At 50.3% G+C, this 19034-nt stretch overlaps 8 protein-coding genes across 8 annotated transcripts; 2 read left to right on the top strand and 6 right to left on the bottom strand.

The window, feature by feature from the left end:
- Window positions 1-862: 862 nt before the first annotated feature.
- HO173_007961 (uncharacterized protein) lies at window positions 863-4336 on the bottom strand (the record flags this gene model as incomplete). Its single annotated transcript, XM_037309861.1, has 2 exons — window positions 863-1055; window positions 2703-4336. The coding sequence occupies 2 exons, from the start codon at window positions 4334-4336 to the stop codon at window positions 863-865; spliced, it is 1827 nt and encodes a 608-aa protein (XP_037163158.1).
- A 1552-nt stretch (window positions 4337-5888) lies between these two features.
- On the bottom strand, window positions 5889-9963 carry HO173_007960 (uncharacterized protein; the record flags this gene model as incomplete). The annotated part of the gene is made up of 4 exons (XM_037309860.1): window positions 5889-6800; window positions 6848-6926; window positions 6975-8209; window positions 8263-9963. The coding sequence occupies 4 exons, from the start codon at window positions 9961-9963 to the stop codon at window positions 5889-5891; spliced, it is 3927 nt and encodes a 1308-aa protein (XP_037163157.1).
- An 899-nt stretch (window positions 9964-10862) lies between these two features.
- HO173_007959 (uncharacterized protein) lies at window positions 10863-11850 on the top strand (the record flags this gene model as incomplete). Its single annotated transcript, XM_037309859.1, has 3 exons — window positions 10863-10999; window positions 11048-11694; window positions 11747-11850. The coding sequence occupies 3 exons, from the start codon at window positions 10863-10865 to the stop codon at window positions 11848-11850; spliced, it is 888 nt and encodes a 295-aa protein (XP_037163156.1).
- Window positions 11851-12041: 191 nt separating this feature from the next.
- Window positions 12042-12663, bottom strand: HO173_007958 (uncharacterized protein; the record flags this gene model as incomplete). The annotated part of the gene is made up of 3 exons (XM_037309858.1): window positions 12042-12154; window positions 12227-12590; window positions 12643-12663. 3 exons carry the CDS (start codon window positions 12661-12663, stop codon window positions 12042-12044), a joined length of 498 nt encoding a protein of 165 aa, XP_037163155.1.
- Window positions 12664-13010: 347 nt separating this feature from the next.
- Window positions 13011-13850, top strand: HO173_007957 (uncharacterized protein; the record flags this gene model as incomplete). Its single annotated transcript, XM_037309857.1, has 1 exon — window positions 13011-13850. The coding sequence occupies one exon, from the start codon at window positions 13011-13013 to the stop codon at window positions 13848-13850; it is 840 nt and encodes a 279-aa protein (XP_037163154.1).
- Window positions 13851-14272: 422 nt separating this feature from the next.
- Window positions 14273-15820, bottom strand: HO173_007956 (uncharacterized protein; the record flags this gene model as incomplete). The annotated part of the gene is made up of 1 exon (XM_037309856.1): window positions 14273-15820. The coding sequence occupies one exon, from the start codon at window positions 15818-15820 to the stop codon at window positions 14273-14275; it is 1548 nt and encodes a 515-aa protein (XP_037163153.1).
- Window positions 15821-16702: 882 nt separating this feature from the next.
- Window positions 16703-18271, bottom strand: HO173_007955 (uncharacterized protein; the record flags this gene model as incomplete). Its single annotated transcript, XM_037309855.1, has 1 exon — window positions 16703-18271. The coding sequence occupies one exon, from the start codon at window positions 18269-18271 to the stop codon at window positions 16703-16705; it is 1569 nt and encodes a 522-aa protein (XP_037163152.1).
- Window positions 18272-18426: 155 nt separating this feature from the next.
- On the bottom strand, window positions 18427-18876 carry HO173_007954 (uncharacterized protein; the record flags this gene model as incomplete). Its single annotated transcript, XM_037309854.1, has 1 exon — window positions 18427-18876. The coding sequence occupies one exon, from the start codon at window positions 18874-18876 to the stop codon at window positions 18427-18429; it is 450 nt and encodes a 149-aa protein (XP_037163151.1).
- Window positions 18877-19034: the final 158 nt, after the last annotated feature.

The following is a 19034-nucleotide window of genomic DNA, read 5'->3' as shown; positions in this document are numbered from 1 at the left end:
GCCATCACAGTGGTCTTTCAGGGAGCCTTACCCGCGGGGTCCGGAAGATTCAAGGCGTCAGGACGAGCCATCGGGCCCGTATGCTGCGAAGAGACTGTAAGAAAATCCAATCCTTTGGAACTTCGGTACAGGAATATTGGATGACTGCCGTTCATAGATGGTGTTCCACGGAAATCTCGTTACGACACTCATGCAATGATTGTCGCACCAGTGCATAGAGGATATGTTGTCACACACGAGCATAAGGCATATATTTCATATGCTGCTACATGGCTTACGCTGCTTTGAACGTGCGAGCGAGTTTTGAACGCGCGTTGGCCCTCCCTGATCGTCTCGAGGTCGAACATGGCCTTTCGCCTGGTGCAGACAAGCGTCTAGGTCTTGTTCTGATGACTTGGGATTTTCCCGACAGGTGTACAGGTCTGTCGTTCTCTAGGCTATGCATTCGAGTGGCAATAATGGCATTGGTCGAACCGACAAACTTCTGGCGGAGCTTTCGAGATCGGAAATTAATAAATAGCCTATTCCAGTTGCTGTCATTTCGGACATTCCTCCTTGCGTTCGAAAAATATGGGGGACTTAGTAAAGCATTTTCCCGAGACTATCAGGATTCCCTAGATCCACATAGACCCCATTTTGGATGGAGTTGGTCAGCAGAAAGTGGATTCTCGGGGCACAAGGGAACAGAGATGCGTTGGCGGGAAATTCGTTGGCTGGGATCGTGATACTAGACATGTCAGTACGCGTATGTGAGCTTCACGTAGGCACAGTGATAGTAGACAATAGCTTCACAGTTGCACCTCGCGCAAGAGCTTGCCCTTGCTCCTGACTCTCCCAGCCTCTTACCAACGTGATATGCGAGTCATGCAATTTCACTGCCATTCTCCTCGTCCTCACCGCCCACCCCAAACCATTTTGTGGGGCTCGCCGCCCCAGTATCACCCAGTACGCTCTCAATCTCCTCCAAAAGCGTCTTCAAATCCTTCCTCTTCCACTCTGGATCTGCATGGAAATGTAGTTTGGATGTGCGGAAAGCCGTGATATTCTCATCAAGACTAGATCCAAATTCTTAGCCCATATGGGGAATCGGTCTTGCTCTTGCTCATCCAAACATCCCTCCGCTGAGGCCCGGAAATCATATCAATCTTGTCCGCGAGGTCTCAATTGCGAAAAATTACAATCGACTGTTTTCAGCCTTTCAGATTGCACAGCGCGCGGAGCCAGCGAGTAGATCTTGGCATTTTGCAGTGGACGTCCGTGGGAGAAGAGAGGCATCGCCAAGGGCTCAGGGGCTGGAGGCGGAGCGTGTGATCCAGTCTTGGATACAGATTGCCAGAATGCTGGATTTCTACCCTTCCTCTCAAAATACAAATCCCTTTCCTACCCTAAGTCGATGAACGAGCCGAAGTCGGCAGGATGGAGGTAGTAAATTTCCAACTTCTTCAAGGCGGCAACCCGTAAGGATTGGAGGAATCCGAGGGATGGCTGTCCAGGGACGTATTTCGCACCGACTGAATCAGGAGAAGCGGTATCGCGCGGGTTTTGTGGTAGAGATGGCGGTCCGTGAGAAGGAGAGAGAAGTCAAGGTTTGCTCGTGGGCAGACGGATCGTCGAGGAGGGCGAGGTGGAATATTCTGTTGCGGAGTCTAGAGGGTGAGGGAAACGGGCGAGCCATCACCCGTGGGCTATGGTTGGTCAGATTATTCGATTGCGACTTTGCACGGCAACGTAAAGCTATCATTGGAGAGAGTGAGCTAGGTAGAGCAGTAAGATAGTTACTCTACTTAAGATACATGGTAGGGAGATGGGTAGTCTTTCCGTAAATTATTTTTCCTCGTCCATGAATAGTTACCAAGCCAAAAACAAATTCCCCAGGTCAATCGATGTAAAGAGCAGTTCAAACAAAAGTGTTTGACAGGAAATGAGCTATATCCTACGTGCTGGTACTGTCAGGATTCACGGTACATCATCCCTACAGCTGCCATGTTTTTTGGCAGCGCTCCTAATTTATTTGTTTGTAGCTATAACGATGATTGCCCGGATAAATTCTGAAGCGAACGCAATTGAACGTTGCCTTCCTTCACATGGCACGGCTAAGCCCGTCGTTGATGTGGTAAAATCTATCTTCCTGCCTTTTTGAAGCTGTGTGTCAAGATATCTACACCACCCCCAGTCCCCGCTCTGCAAGGAGACATATGCTTTGCTTCGCTATGTGGCAAAAAGCCGGCATTGCCGCTCACGATAGACGCCGTGTGCACTGTTTCATTGCTGAGGGCATGCCTTTCCCAACCCTTCCCACGCTCTGTTCTCTCGATCTATCCCCAATGCCCAAACGCCATGCGCTTTCAAGATGCTACCAATGATCACATAAGGTTGGTTGTTTTCTATCTTCACGATCGCTGTGAATATGGTGCGAAGTGATATGCCATGAATGCCAACGCAATGCTTGCAAATAGTCATAAGACAGTACATGATGTACTAGAGGCCCTGTTTGAAGGCATATGCGTTAGTACTTATACTTGGACGTCATCAGTCGTCTGCGTAACAGAATCGTCGTCCGAGGCAGAGACGCCTCCTTCATCGTCAGAGTCCGATGACTCGGTGTCATCCCTTGATGTTGAACTTGGTCATAGAGTGAGCAAACCCTGGTCGAACACGAGCGACAAGGGTGGGAGGCAAGTGGAGACCGAGGATTCTCTTACCATCTTTGAGCTTCTATACGCCGCACCCAACGTGCTGTAACCTTCAACCTCTCCCTCACGCTTGTCGTAGGTATTAATCTGTATTTCTCTTCCTCCCCGATCGGTATGATACTGGCGAACCAGTAGGGGAAAAGGGCAGGATCATCTGGTGGAGGGCCGTAGGATGCAAGGACACCCTCGTGAAGCCAAGGAGCAGACGCAGCCCGCATCCTCGTGATGAAGTCAGTGCCGATTTTCAGCAGCTCCTGGGTCGACATGTGGTCGATCTGGCTTATCAGGTCGTGTTGTGCTGGAACGGGGTCGGTGGTTTCAGTCGCTTCCACCTGCTCTTCTTCTGCCAGTGAGATATCGTCGAGACGCTCGATGTTGCCCACAATGTAACCGTCGAGCATGTCCCAGTCCTTGACCCGAAACCTGGAAATCCCTCGGGTTTCAATCAGACTTCGGCCATCTGGCATAATTTCGATGCTATTGATGTGGACCAGAGTTCCAAACTGCAGGAATTGAACAGAGCCCAAGTTGCCTTGTGGAGCGGCCCTCCGATTGTACATCAGCATTCCAAATTTGCCATCCCCATTTTCGATAGCGCGTCTGATCATGAGGCGATACCGGGGTTCGAAAATGTGAAGGAAAGTGGGCATTGACGGGTACGCAAGCGTGCAAATGAAAAGTGGAACGTTCTCTTCCCCAAGCATAAGAACCTCCTCCTGTGCAGCAGCTTCAGCCCTGGCAGCGACTAAGTCCGGGCAAAGGCCAGTAAGGAGCTCCGACAGCCTCTTGTTTCCGGGCACATTTCGAACACCGGGTGGCATTGGAAGATCCCTTCGGCATATTGGGCACATGGTAGAATGGTCTAGTACACGAGCCACACATTTCCGGCAGAATGTGTGTCCGCAAGTTGTTGTCAAAGGGTCCAACATTAGAGCATAGCAGACTTGGCAATCGAGCTCGGCCTTTGTAGCTTCCTTGAGGTGGGCTAGCATGGTAAAATCCAGATCTTCATAACTGTCTCCTGTGGGTGACATTGTCTGGTAGGCAACCTCGGAATCATACTTGAGTTCCCCGATCTCCGCCATTGTATATGTAGCGACCAAGCGTCCCCCGTTGAGAATTCTTGATGCCGGATGCTTAGGCTCTTTTGAGCTATCGACCACGTTCCTCCAACGGGGCCTTTCGTCCAGCAGTGTCGGTGTGTGGCTTGTCAAAGGCCTGGAATGGGCGACCTCGATGCTCACTCGATCCATGACCTTGGCCAAAGTAACATCTTGACTACAATCACCCAACGAATGGTCCCTCCCGCATTCTTTAAATGGGCACGTGAAGCCTTCTTGCCGGTTGGCCGTCATGGGGTATGTAACTCCTGTCCTGATGTGAAGTTCTGGCAGGCAGATCCGACACAGTGAGTTGCCGCATGGCAGCGTGAGAGGCGTTCGAAGTGGGAGGGAGCATTGGGAGCATTGGACCAGGCGGACGATGGCACGGGCGTCACGGTGTGGGTCCACAGTGCTGGTATTTTGCTTGGGGGCGGCATCCATGGAAGCGGTGATAGCAGTGGTGGTAGAGGGAGTAGATCTATCCTGGGGAATATTCGCGGCGGGTGCACTTGGGGCCCCTTGTCTTTGGAGAAGACTCATCTATACCGTTCAGTTTCCTCCATGTGATGGGCCGGTGAATTGCGCGAAGGGCAGTGTAGGCCGGCCTGGGCAGACTTCGGTGAGCCTACTGACGATGGATAGGCCAGGGAAGAATATGGAGTCAAGTGGGTATCTGCGTATGCAGATGGTACTTTAGGTGATAGAATGCAACTTCAGTAGGGTGAAGGCTGACACGGTGAGGATTCGATCTCGGTTTGGCGGGTCGGTGTGGGATGATTTTTACTGTCCAATGGGAAGAGGATGCGGAGATGGTAGGACAAAGCAGAGCTTATCAGAGACAGGTAGAGGCAGGAAGAGGCAGGAAGGATTTTGGTGAAGAAGAGAGAAATGTAAGAGACCGAGGGAATGGGATGTCAAGTATTATGCACCAATGGAGAGTGGGGTGGTTTGAGTCGTTGCTACGACATACTCTAATCATCTCGGATCACGGCCGCCGCCTTTCTTTCTTTCTTTCTTTCTTTCTTTCTTTCTTTCTTTTTCCCTTCTTCTTCTTATTCTATCTCCCCTCTAGCCCGGATGGGCGGAGGATATGTCGATAGGGTATGTAGATATGAAGGGATGATGGTGAAGTCGTCCTGCTGCCCCATCCGGCGGGGGGCGCAAAGAATCCATGTAGATCATATCATTCATACTGTTCATACATATGCAGCCGTTGTTGTTCGTTTTGCCTTATTATGGTGCACGAATGGCAGAGGAATCCACCGAATCATCGCTCAACAAATAACAATCGATAACCGGGGACTCTCTATGACGCGGATCAATTCATGACCCCTCGGACCATAAAGTATACTCGTAACTAATATTATTTTCCATACTCTAATAATACAGAGTACTTACCTTCCAAGACACACTACTTTAACCGCGGCTGAACTAACTTCTCTCCCCCGTTCTCTGCCCCCACTTCCCCCTCTGATTGGCTGGCGAAGATGATCAAGTCCAGCTCAGATACCTTTAAAGCTTAGCTGAACCCTAGCTCACACGCGATGAGGGAGGTGTAGTATCATAAATTCGTAACGTACTCGTACTGTACCTTGATGCATTGACTACGAAATTATCTGGCCAGCATCTGGCCATGTTTATTGGAGTACATGCATTATTACCTTACCTACCTAAGCCATCTTACCCCAAAAAACATACCTACTTTACCTAAGGTACCTTAGCCCTTTTGAAAAACGGTAATTACGCCCAAAAGCCATATGCGTGTGATGCCAAAAAAGATCTTCGATGGCCAATTGGCATCCCACTAACTTACTTTCCATCGTGCATAACCTGGCCAAAGTACCCTTCCAGCCCCTTCGTGCCCTTCAACAACTGACCGCTTCCCATATGCAACTTCTATGCTTGCTCATTTGCCTATCCATTCTTTGCCACGTATCACCAACCGTACCTTGAACATAAATGACATGGGTATAAGTTCCGCCAAGTAACACCGTCGCTATGTGAATGAAGAGATATGCATCCTTCCCCACCTCGCCTGCCGTGACGAGCCGCCGTCCCACCAAGTCCAACGCAGACCGCGTCAACGGTGCTGCTAGCCTACCAAGTCACTCCTTGCATCCGAAGGCTCATGATCATTCCCGTACTCTTCTTCAAGCACTATCCGCCTCATGATTGTCTTGTCAAATAAATCAATCACAAAACGACGCACGGGAAGGCGGAAATTATGCCCCTCGAGGATGAGCATGATTTTTCGAAAGAGGGCTACCGAAGTGAATAGCTCAGGTGCCTTGGTTTTGATGCCGAAGAGATCGCTCGCCGCTCTCTTGGTAAGCACTGTGTTGCCAAGGTCGCCGGCTAGGCTGAGAATGCGAGCCTGGATGGGGTCTTCCTCGGGATCGGTCATCTGCTTTCGCCTCAATGATGGTGGCTTTTGATCGGGTGAACTGGATACTTTTTGAGACTCCATCGAGAAGAGATCCTGGAGGTACGGTGGCAAGCAATATCCGAGTGAACGGCCGAGATGGTCAGTTGCTGCAGTCCAACCATGCTCTGTGAGGATTTCCATCCCGTGTAGACTGCGCGAAATCAAGCCCAAGGCAAAGAAAGCTGTGCCCCTTATCGTCATGACCTCGGAAGACGTTGCAATTTTCACAATCCACCCCACAACGTCCGTCTCTTCTAGAAAAGATGCTCCAAGTTCCATAGATCCAACGTTGCCGACAGCCCACAGTGAGCCTTTAAGCTTGAGCATTGTCTCCGAATCCTCATGCTCACCCCATTTATCCCGGATATTCGCGACGAAAGCATCGAAATGTCCCGAGTCTCGCAAGAGCTGACACCCTTCGATCGTCCTCGTAAGCTCTCTGTAGAAATGCGGAGGAACAGTCCCGTATTCTTGACTTCTGAGTTGCTCGTCAGTGCTAGACTTGGGTTGCTCTGGGAGCACCATCAGTGCACGAGACAGTGAGGCTTCTACCAAGGTAACATAGGCATCATTTCGGCCCTATCTAAATGTCAGCGTTTGTAGTCACGGAGTGGGAGCCGACTCACAAGAAACCAATCGTCCATTTCTTGGGTGATATAATCGAGGCCGTGAAGGTACTGATACCCCAGTGACGTAGATAAAAAGCTGATAATTTAGTTGTGAGATCTTTGGTAGGAAGGTTGTGCGACTTACCGTAGAAGTAAAGGAGCGCCGATGGCGCCAAGATGATCCAAAGCGGGACGGCACCTGACGACGTATTCGAGCTGTGCTCTTTGGTTGCAGACTTCTTCCAGGATTTGTACAGCAATTTCACACACCTGCACTTCCGGATCGTAAAGTTGCGTGACCAAAAGACAGATGGCCCATTCGCAACCTCCCTGACTCATACCCTGACCAGCTCCTTGCGTCGAGGACGTTGCGTACTTCCGCAAAAGTCTCGTGGAATAGATGCGAACGCTCTTCGGGCAAGAGGTCAACGCTTTGGACAACATGACTCGGAGATGACTGTCCAAGGAGAAGTCCATGTTGCTGAGAAGAATGCGTATGAGATCCTCCCGTCCGTCTAGCTCCATGATATGATAAAACATGTTGATCATGCGCCAACGTTCAATCATCTGAAGTCCCTTGGGATCGCTACTCAAAGCACCCAAGAGTGCGAAGTACCCTCCGGCCAATGTTTCCGAGACTCGATAGGGAGAGAAAAGCGGTTGTGTGGCTGTCAGGCCACTTGTCCTATCCAGCTGGGCAAGGCACTCAGCCAATTGCCGCAGCAGTTTGCTCTCTGTCAGATAAGCGATTCCTTCTTGGTTCCGTAGAAGTGTTTTCATTAGGGCACATCCAGTGCGGACGTAACGCTGGTTTGGCTTGGTATTACGCGCATCAGAGAATTTGTACTTGAATGGTCGGAAGAATCCAATCAGTCGCTTCATGAATTTGCTCGCCTTGATCGACTCTTCAAGACGTTTGGAATTGAGCAGCGGTCCTTCAATGAGATCATTAATGAGGTCCCACTTCCATTTCAGATAGTTGGCTGTGGTGAGAACCTGCGTTTCCAATAGGAGAGATCGAAATTGAAGCTCATCTATGTCTACGGACAATTTGCTCTTCACAGGCTCGGGAGGCCGGGAGGAGCTGTTCAAATCCACATGCCTAGCAGCGGTGGCCGACTGCTGTGCTTTGGATGCTAGACTGGAGCGCTGCAAAGTACGGTTGACACTGTCGATTTGGTAAATCATCCCGCTAGGTATCGAACCTTCCTGTTCTCCTTCTCGAACCGACTCTTCGAGTAGTCCCGGTAGCGGCTGTAGGTTAGCGCTGACAGCAGTTGGCAAGCAATGGTCCGCAAGCTTCAAGACCTCACTCAGAAGCAAGGTAGCCTTTCTCCTTAACATGGAATCATCGGTATCCTCAATGAGCTCAGAAAGAGACTAGACAAAATGTCAGTCACGGAAGCCATTACAGGGTAAATATTAATCATTACCGCTACTAGATCACATTGCATGAAAACAGCAAGAAGCAAAGCCGTAAAGTGGTCCATAAGGCTGAAGCTGCTTCCTTCCTCAATGTCGGCTTTGAAGGGTAATTCTGTGGTGTCTGCTTTCAAATTGGCAACACGACCGTAGGTGGTCAATCGGCGGCCTGCCAGAAAAGATGAAGTCCAGGAAGGAGGTTGTATGTGTAAGACGTCGAAGAGAAGATCTAGAATCAGATCTCTGGCTATTGGCACAGGGTACTGCAAGGATTGGAGCAAAGACCGAATTGCTGAGAAATTTTTACTGACGGCTGTGAAGAGGCCTGGCCATGTTTTCAAAATGGCGGCAAGCAATTTTGCGCTCGACTTCAGCTTTTCCTCATGACCATGGACTGTAAGAGGATCGGTAAAAGGCGTGAACGCTGATTCCAGCTCGTGACCGGATGGCAGATAGACCCTTTGCTGTGGCTTGTCTAGCAAATGTAGAAAACTCATAGCCAAGCTTTCCGATCCATGATACGATCCTTCCACGAGAGCATCAGCGAGTGGGGCTATTCCTCCAGCGGTTACGATGGTTGCCGGATCTCGAACAAGGATCTCGGATATTGTCAAAAGGCTTATGTTTCGAAGACGATCTTCGTGGTGCTCCGCAATGGAAACAACAGTACGGATAACTGCTTTCGAGAGTTCCTTGATACCCTCTTTGACGTCCAGAAATGCTCGGACAAATTTGAGGGCCTGTTCCCTTTCAATGCTCGCTTTGCTTTCCTTAATTAGCGATAAGATCACGAGACTGTCGGTGTTCAGGCTACGAATTGTCTTTAGAGATTGCCGATCTGCAATCGCGTGTCTCGTAACTCGGTAGCCTGCGGCGACGACCTCTCGACTTTCACTGAGAAGCATAGTCTGCACTCTTAGCCCAAAGATAGGCCAGGCAAGATCGTACTTCAGAGTCGGGTATCTCTTGAACAACTCGACAAGGCTGTTGGCTCGATCAACGTAGTAGTCAGGCTGCATGCCCTCTGATTCCAAGGCTTGAAGAATCTCGGCGAGAATGAATGTTGGGGACTCTGATTCTTGTTCCAGCAAAGAAAATTGGTCTTGTGATAGTCTCTCATCCCTAATGGGCGATTTGAGAGGACTTCCTTGAAAGAGGCCAGAAAGGCGGTCTCTACCGGGCGTCGCTGGACGTTTAGAACGCTCGATCTCATTCTCCAGCTGAAGGTTAAGCTCTTGGAGCTTCCGATTAGATGATGTGAGCTCAGATTCCACTTTCTGCCTTTGGTCCTTTGTCTGTTTGGCATTCTTCGAAATCAAGGCCTCCAACAAGTTCTCTGAGCCGATTTTGATTTTTGTTTCCTTGTTGATCTTGTCTCGTAACTCATGTTGCCGCTGTTCAGAAGACGTTGCTCCATCCATTCCAAAGTAGTCACCGCCGGTAGAACCACCCAGCTCTGCTCTCGGAGTCCCAGCTCGAGGTGTTGATACGGTCTTCAAGTCGGAGCTAAAGCTACCGGGCGGCTGCCCTGAAGGCGCAAGCGAGGTACCCCGGGGCCCAAAGACAAGCGCATTGGCAAGCGATCGAGCTTCTTGTCCTTCTCTTGCACCGTTTGTCTCACCAGGACCCTGATGGGAAAGCGAGCGGCCATGTCTGAAGATGTTGTTTTGTGTTGGCGTCACCGAGGAGGCCGGTCCATTGAATTGGCTCATTACATCTCATTTACGGCGACTCTGTTGCAATCATACTCCGACAGACCAATGTACTCCCCCATGAGGCAATTCCATTAGGTCCCCTGGCGGTGCAAGTAGAGTTAGACAAACTCAATGAGTGAAGAGAGTTATGAATAAACGAAAGACGCTTGGTGGACGTGGACTTCGGTTGTGAACCTAGCACTCAAAAGAATGAATGGCGGTGCTCTTTGAGCAAAGTGGATGTCATTCCTAAGTGTTCGGCTCGTTGATGGGCCCTTGATACATCAAGTAAATCCAGCGCTGGATTGAGGTGGGGGGGGGGGGGGGGATGGCTCTGGGATATCAAAAAAAGCTAGAAGTACCCTCGTACCGTTAATTAGCCTTTAATTCGACATCACCAGCCGCCAAAGACCATCGCCAGAGATCAGAAATAGACGAGGGGCTAAGCCCCATTCAATGTTAGCACCGCGGTACCTTAAGCCTTAAGGTACCTTAGTAATCGACTTCACAAGCATAAGGCTGAGTGTAAGTACATGCCAAGGAGCCTTCGATGAGGTTGTCTAGGTAGTCGAGTACGAGTATCCTGCGAACAGCTCCTCTACCAATTTATTTGTCGGCACTTCTCGTCATATTTCGTCACATTCTGCTAGTGCTGTCTGCAGCCAAATCAACTTGATAAGTTGATATCGTAGGACCAATAGCTGCTGCAATTCCGACTTCGGAGGTCGCCGTGCTGCAACCTTTCGCCCCGGCCAGCTCCATAGATCGAGCTCAACAGCTTCTGATACATATATTCAGCAACTTCCCCATCCTCAACCTAGATAGATAAAGAATCAAGGTGAAAAAAAGCATCTTCCAGCATCTCCCCATACACCAAAACTTTAGTACCTTCCTTATCTCTCTTATCCCAGGGAATCATGCCTCAAGTTTCCGCAGCCCAGTATGGCAAAGACAACATCCGGGTCTACAAAGTCCATAAGGATGCAAAGACGGGGACCCAGACAGTGGTAGAGATGACAGTATGCGTGCTCCTCAAAGGAGATATCGAGACTTCGTGAGTATCTGGACATGTTGTAGTTGACTCCCAGCTGAGAGGGAATAGATACACAAAAGCAGACAACAGCGTTGTCGTAGCAACAGACACCATGAAGAACACCGTCTACATCATGGCCAAGCAGCATCCTGTCACGCCGCCCGAGCTTTTCGGAGCAATCGTTGCTTCCCATTTCGTTGAGAAGTACAAGCACATCCATTCCGCCTGGGTCAAGGTTGTCACCCACCGATGGACTCGATTGACCGTAGGAGGCGAGCCTCACCCGCACTCTTTCTTCCGTGATGGCTCGGAGACCAGGAATGTCGAGGCGACAGCGGACGAAGGCAAGGGTATCAGTATTCGTTCTGCCATTGCGGGGCTTTTGGTGCTCAAAAGTACCGGGTCAGCATTCCACAGCTTTTACAAGGATGAGTATACGACCCTACCGGACGTTTACAACCGAATCTTGAGCACCGAAGTCGACTGCGGATGGACCTGGAGCACCTTCCGCAGTGTTGCGGAGGTGCATTCTGCAGTTCCCAAATTTGACAAGGCGTGGGAGTCCGCTCGAACCATCACCCTCGAAACCTTCGCAAAGGAAAGTAGTCCGAGCGTTCAGAACACCTTGTATAAGATGTGTGAGCAGATCCTGGAAGCCGTGTCCGAAGTCGAAGCCGTGGACTACTCCCTTCCGAACAAGCACTACTTCGAAATAGGTCAGTCGTCGTTCCATCTGCTTTCAACGATTGCTTGCTGACTCTTCACAAGACCTGAGTTGGCACAAGGGGCTGAAGAATACCGGCAAAGATGCCGAAGTATACGCACCTCAATCTGACCCCAACGGCCTGATCCAGTGTACCGTCACGCGGTAGAAAGTTTCAGGCACCTCATATCAGGGCCAGGTATCGTAGGGCGTCATTGGATTGCAGACGGAGAGCTGTAGCATAGTTGGCGAAATGGTGGGGGGTATTAGCATACATTTTGGTAAACTGTATGTACAGATAGCTCCAATTCCAGCAACGCCTAACAATGTTCTCGAAATAAAACCCCTGTTCTGGATCTGCTATATTGACTTTTTCTTCAATATCTCCCTCTTCACTTCTGGCTCTTCTCTTCGTAGCCGCCCATCAAATTTGATGAGGTTTTCTTTGTATGGATGTGTCGCTCCTTCAAAAACTAAGAAAGCAGCCACGTGTCAGCATGTCGTTACCCATCCCATATACCAAGCAAGTCCCAAATCGAACTCACCCTTCAGCCTCTCCAACCTCGGCTTCCTCAGCTTGTTCTTCGGCAACATCCCACTGACCGCCCTCTTCAAGATCTCCCCTCCTCCCCACTTCCTCATCATACCCTCCATGTTCAACGACTTCAGCGCTCCGGGCCTCGTGGTCTGCTTGTAGTACAGCTTCTGTTGCATCTTCCTCCCAGTAGCGTACACGTCGGTACAACCGGTAGCCACCACGTAGTCTCCGCAGTCTGTCGATGGGTCCCAGATCGGTTTGTGCTTGCCCATGAGAATGATGGCGATTTGAGAAGCGAGGCGGCCTAGGGGAGGTGTGTCCGGGGTGGAGAGGGAGACGTGGTGCCATGCTCGGGAGTAGGCTAGGCGCGTCTGATGCGAGAGATGGTCAGCGCAGCATAGAAGGAGGAAAGGATGCACATACTTTGCCTATAGTCTGCGACATGTTGGACTGAAGGTCACCGGTGCATCGAGGAGCGTGGTTGCCAGGTCTCGGGCGCGCAGAGTAAAGGGTCAAGGTCAATCGGATCAAAAAGAAAACTCGTCAGTGCTCCCACGAGAAATTGATCCTATGTTCAGGAGCGAACCGGCTTGGCAACGGTGAAGATTGTGTATTTCGCCGTAAGGTCGTGATGGTGAACGAGTCCAAAGGCTCCCTCGGCTCGATTCCGATTTCAAATCTTTTTCTCCGCTCAGCTCCGCTCCGCACCACCGTCGCCATGAAGCTCCAAATCCCCTTCCATCCAGTTCGGCTCTCTTGTCTTTTCCATCCACCTTAAGCTTTAGGGTGTGATGAGCAACTTGCTCCTGAAACGAAGTATCTACACAAGCGTCGCCTGCCTGTCAACCGGAAGCCTTTACTACTACACCCTCTCCCCCTCGCCCTTCACCAAGAGAGAAAAGATGCTGCCCGCCTACGAGGCTACTTTCTCTGTCCCCATGCACTGCGATGCCTGCATCAAAGATATATCAGGCGCCTTGTCTAAACTTCCGGGCGTCCAGGAAACAGACTTTTCCCTCCCGAAACAACTTCTAACCACAACATCCACTACGCCCCCCTCAGCTATAATATCCACAATCCAAGACACTGGTCGAGCGGCCATCCTCCGTGGTTCTGGCAAGGCGAACAGCGCTGCGGTGTGCATTCTCGAAACCCCACCTCCGCCAACTCCGCCATCAGTGCCTGAAGCCTCGCCAGTCCGGGGTCTTGCGCGCTTAATCGAACTGTCAGATCGGATAACGCTGCTGGATATGACGCTCACAAGCCTGCCGAAAGGAAGCTATAAGGCGAGCATACGGCAGAGCGGTGATATCTCAAATGTTCCTGGGAGCATGGGCGGTGTATTTACAGGCCTGGAAGGAGACAAGACGGGCGACTTAGGAAAGCTGGAAGTGGATGAGACTGGGAGAGGGTCGCTAGTCGGAGAGGTAGACTGGAGGGTCTGGGAGATGGTGGGAAGGGGAGTCGTGGTCGAAAGGTTGGGAGTGGAGAAGCAAGGAGGAAATGGTTTGGTTGTCGGTGTGGTGGCTCGGAGTGCTGGAGTATGGGAGAACGAGAAGGTGGTCTGTGGATGTAGTGGGAAGACGGTGTGGGAAGAGAGGGAAGAGATGGTTGGGAAGGGAATGTTGTAGTCGTAGTAGCTGAAGCAGGAAGGCCAAGTTTGGAGATTGAATGCTCCATGTATTTTTCTTTGCAAAACCAAGAGTTCAACTTCATGGGGGTAAACAAGCTGTGGGGGGAAAAGCTGGCAGTCCGAGGAGCTGGAAATCTCTTTGTTTTCTCATCGATTATGGGCGACTACCCGGGACAGATTGTCGCTCAATTTGGCTTCAAGAAGAGCGGTAAAGAAGGCAAAAGTTTCTTGTTTACTGTTGGTCTTGTCTTCGTTGGGATGTTTCGACTTCCAGTTTTTGGGGGGCCTTGCCTTCAGGTTAAGTACTTGCGTCGCTCCATCAATGCAATATTGTAATACCACCATAAAAAATCCCTCACATTGCTGGGGCTGTCATCCAGACAGATTCAGCTGGTCCTTTATGCCGTACAATCATAAATACTATCGTGACCTCTTTCCTCCCTCCAATTCAACCCCGTTATCGTATTCATCCTCTTCCCAATCATCACTTCCCACAACTTTCCTACCCACCCATATCCCTACCACTGTGAGAATAACTCCAGCAAGAAACCATCTCTCAAACCATCCATCGACCCACGCCACACCATCTTTCCCCCCTAGAGCACCTAAACCCTTGCCAATCACGGCTCCTGGCATCATTCCTCTCAGCATCAACGCCGCACTGATCACGTACGTAGCGGACACCTGCGCAACTACCAATGCAAGATTGGCCTGGATGGTTTTCAGCAAGCTCGGGAAAAAGCGGGCGAAGAGATGAAAGGTCTGCATGACTGAAGACATTGAGCCGAAAAGGATGAGACCGGAGAGGAGGAAGGATATCTGCCGGGCCCAAGCGGCCTGGTCTAAGTGAGGATCGTAATGCTTGGCTAGCAAGGCGAGTATGTTGTCCACAGGGTCAGAGGATCTGAAGTCTTGCGAGGAGTAGTGATGTGCGCTTAGGGCACGACGGATGGCAGTCAACGTAGTGGTGAGAATCCGGTAGAGGCAGAAGACAGAGAATACGTAAGAGGCTGTGAGAAGGAGGCGACCTGTAGCCGTCCGCGAACGGTTTTGTTGCTGAAGGCGAGACTGAAGGTTAGAATGAGAAGTGGCAAGGGAAACGGCCATTGTTTCTAGGCCAGATATCTCAAGGAGTAGAGCCTGTCTCTCTGTAGAGTCGGGGTTGCGACGAATAGACCCAATGGCTTTCTGAAAGAAGCTTTCTGTAGGTGCGTCGGACATCTTGCGTTCGAGAGCGCGCAAACGAGAGCGTTTGGTAGATAGCATATCCTGGGTGGCCTCCAGGCCTGCTGCTTTGCGGGTAATGGTGGCTTCCGTGACGAGCTTGGGTCGCGAGAAAAAATTCTGCCACGGGGAGCTGACTGAGGCGAAGCCAGAGAGAAGAGACATGACTGAGATTCCAATGACACCAATGCGCTCGAGAGAAGCCTCACTGAGGCTTTGAGAGCTCTCAGTCCCTGAACTCTGGCCAAGCCGACGCAGTAGCCATTCTCCACTCCACCAGAACCCCCCGAGCCATGCCGCGAAGCCAGCCAGTTGTAACACCCATGCCAGCCTGAGCCTTCCCTTGCCTTTTCCTGAGAACTCATAACCTGAGGCAGAGATGATCGAGTGGATCTCGAGGAACGGTATAGCGATTATGAGGAGGAAAAGAAGCAGCAATATCGTCACTCGGAATGCCAGTCCACGGGCTGCCTCGTTGATAGTGTTGGATATTTCGCACAGTATCAATTCTGTCAGTACTGCGGCCAATGCAACAGTGGAAGCAAAGGTTAAAGCCGACAAGCGTTTGATGATCGGTCGAGACTGGCTGGCATTGGAAGAGAATGGTCGAGCATACGCGCTGGTCTTCAAAGACTGGGCTTCACCAGATAGAAGAGGAAAGAGCTTCTGGAGCACCAATGTCGAGACCAAAAGGAATGTGACAGCGAAAGGAAGAGAAGAGAAGACTATTGTTGAAGCCGGCATGGTGCCCGGCTTGCATTCATCGCAGTCAGGGAGCATGAGTGATTGCTGCGAGGACAGAAAACACACTTTTTAGGCGCTTCATCAGGTCCTAGGTCGGTGGAAGTTGTTGAATTTTCAACGTACGTCCAACTTCAATTAATAGGTTATCCATGTTCGGTCCGTCATCTGTATACGAGCATCAAGAGCTGATTTGGCGTGTGCAAAAAGGTAGTTAGCGCTCGGCATTTTGCGGCTTCGTCCCTAACCCCCGTGGTTTACATCAACTTTGATGGTACTCCTATCAATCTAATACATTTGTAATATAGATCGATAGTGTACCTTTTGTTCTATAAAAATAAATACATATAAAATAGATATCAATAATTATGAAGTACTATGATATTGCGATTGTAGAATTAATAAAGGTGGGAAGAGAACGAGTAACATTAAAAGACCTGTTCAGAAGTTCAACCTTGTTTGTAAGACCATCTACCACCCCCTAACCGTACTATTCCTGTGTAACACAAAATAACCAAGCTCAAGCAAGGATGCCGGCATAGGTACCAAGACTATGAGATTGCAATATTGAGAACGGGCCCACCACACATCTCAGAGATGGAGGCCGGAAATTAGACTGCGGAACTTCTCTAGAAGAAGCTGCTCGACTACCTTTTCAGGGCTCTTATTTTCGAAAGCATCTATCACGTGGGTTTTGGTCAAGGCTTTCGAGATTGCATGTGTGCTGAAAGTTGAAGCCTTAAAACAAGCACGATTTGCGGGCTCTGCGGCTTCCAAGACCAGACCAAAAAAACCTCGTACATGTTCTTTCTTCTCTCATCCGTTCCACCGTCTGCCATCTGCCTTGTAAGCTGAGTCGCCCTATAGTCCTTTTTTATACCGGCATCACGCCCGTCTCGGCACTTTCTCCACTTCCTCCCTCGCTCCCTTCTCTTTTTCTGTATCGAAAAGCCTCATCACCTCCCTAAAATTATCTCGCATATCTGGTCGTCCCTTTTCAACCCCTTCCACGATCTTAGACAATCGAAAAAGCTCCGCACTGGACAAACACCTCGCTCCGTTCAGCAAGAGCAAAGAAACGAGTTGTTCGTTGCAGTTCACAGCAGCCAGGAACAGCGGACACTCGCCGTGATAGTTCGTAGCATTGACGTCGATGCCCTGGTCCAAGAGCGTCAAAATTAATCTCTCGTCGTTCGCATTGTTCCTGAAGTCGAGGTTCACCGAGGACTGGCTCATGCATAGATAATGCAGAACCTGATTACCTTCATCATCCTTCGACTTCAAATCCGCGCCATGCTCCAGTAGTAACTCAAGCATCGGCTGATCGAGCGCAGTCTTCCTGCGCGCGTCACCGAAATGCTTGGCTAATAGGCTAAGAGGCGTCATGCCGGGTCCTCCCAGACGAACGCTTTGCGTAGCGAACAAGCTCTTCGATTTGGATTTGGACGCATAATTTGCATCAGCGCCACGCTTCAAAACTGCCTGTACGATCCTTACATGACGTTGGCGGATCGCGATACCCAGTGGCGCGTCGAGAAGGTTTCGCCCCATGTCGATTATGGTGCCGAGGTCAAGGAGAGCGCACACGTTTGCCAGTTGGCCTGTAAGGCACGCGAGTTGGAGTGGGGACGTCTGCCACGACGGTGCGAGAGGGTTTAGTGCTTCTACATTTGCGCCTGCGCTGACGAGTAGGGCAATTTGAGCAGATCTCTCTACATACGTCGATGCGAGATGGATTGGTTGGAATCCGTAGCCATCGGTTGAGTCAATAGCAGCGCCGGCAGTAAGCAACATAGAAGTGATCTCCAAGCTTCCTCTATGTGAAGCAATGTGGATGGGTGGGGTGGTGCCGCTGCCCGAGGGAGACACATCGGCCCCGGCTTCCAAGAGTATATTTGCCATTGCTACATCGCCTCTGTGAGCGGCAAATTGAAGAGGAACCCAGCCGTAGGCCCCCGGTAATGGGTTGTTAAGGGGAATGTCAAGGCTTAGGAGCCTCCTCACAACGTCATGATATCCGACTACAATCGCATCTTTCAAGCCTTCCAGCAGAAGGCGCTTTCGAGCATAGTTTTGCTCGCCATAGCTCCTTTGATTCTTCAAATAAGATTCAACAAGCTTTGCATCACCACTACGGCAAGCCTCGAGAAGAGCTTTGTCCTTGTCACTCTTACTCAAGCTTTCGAGGGCAGCGACGTAGCTCTGTTTGGCTTGCTCATTGGCAAATTCCTTTTGAACATGGACCTGCAGGCTCTCATGAGTATTTGGAGTTATGGCTCTTTCGTCAAGACTCGGGGCTGTGGATTTGATCCGGGTTGCTGACAACGAATTAGGCTTTAGCGGCCGTGATCGTCTCGAAGTGAAGAGATGTTCGATCAGCGGATTCCGGTAATTTCTTTTGTAGGCTGTCGCCGTGAACAGATCATTTTCGAAGCTTAGCCGCCGATAATACATTTTCTGCACTCGCAACGCTTGTACCTCCAGTGGAATTTCGATAGTTTGACTTTGACACGCGTGAGGACATTCGTGAGGGCACAATACTGGTGATACTTTATGCACTCTCGTCGGATCTGCGGAGCATAGGCTCCGCCTCGTCCATCAGTCGGGTTCTAGCCAGTGAGGACTTGAGCTGTATAGCCTGCAGCAAGCAAGTCATAGCCAGCGCCTGGTGGCTGATCCGATCTTGGTGGCCGCGGAGAGTGTTTTCGTTTCCGGATGGCTTTTGAGCGCTGCATAAAGCTCAGGTTATTGCTTTGGTAGGGTTTTAGATCTCCCTCCAGAGCATCCATTATGATTATGCCGTTCTCTAGAGACCGCTGCAGCCTTTGTAGGAGAACTTCGCCGTCTCCGGCCGTTTCGGGTATATATTTCTGAGACCAGTCACCAATCTGGCTCCATGCCAACTGAATGGTATCCAAACCCTGGACCATGCTGAGAATTGTAAGCTTAGCATACTTGTATTTCGCAGCAATGTCGCTTAGCGTCTTTGTGGCTTGGCCGCATTGCAATGCCAAACTCAGCGATCCCTCGACGAGTTGAATGATTGTTGCTGGATCCATGTGCTGGAAGCGAACGAGAATGGATGTTTTTCAAGTAGTTTTGGATGAGATAGGCTGGGATGGAAGCTTTGACGTTTCGAAGTTTTGCAAAAGTGGAGGTTTCTTGATCAGGCTGAATGTTGCTCCAGATGTTTGCGGTCGGAGCCGGGTTCAAAGTA

This window comes from Letharia columbiana (assembly GCF_014066305.1).
Source record: "Letharia columbiana isolate WasteWater2 chromosome Unknown Sc0000027_s0, whole genome shotgun sequence".
In the NCBI taxonomy this organism is placed as follows: domain Eukaryota; kingdom Fungi; phylum Ascomycota; class Lecanoromycetes; order Lecanorales; family Parmeliaceae; genus Letharia; species Letharia columbiana.
This window is presented reverse-complemented; position numbering and strand designations above follow the sequence as displayed.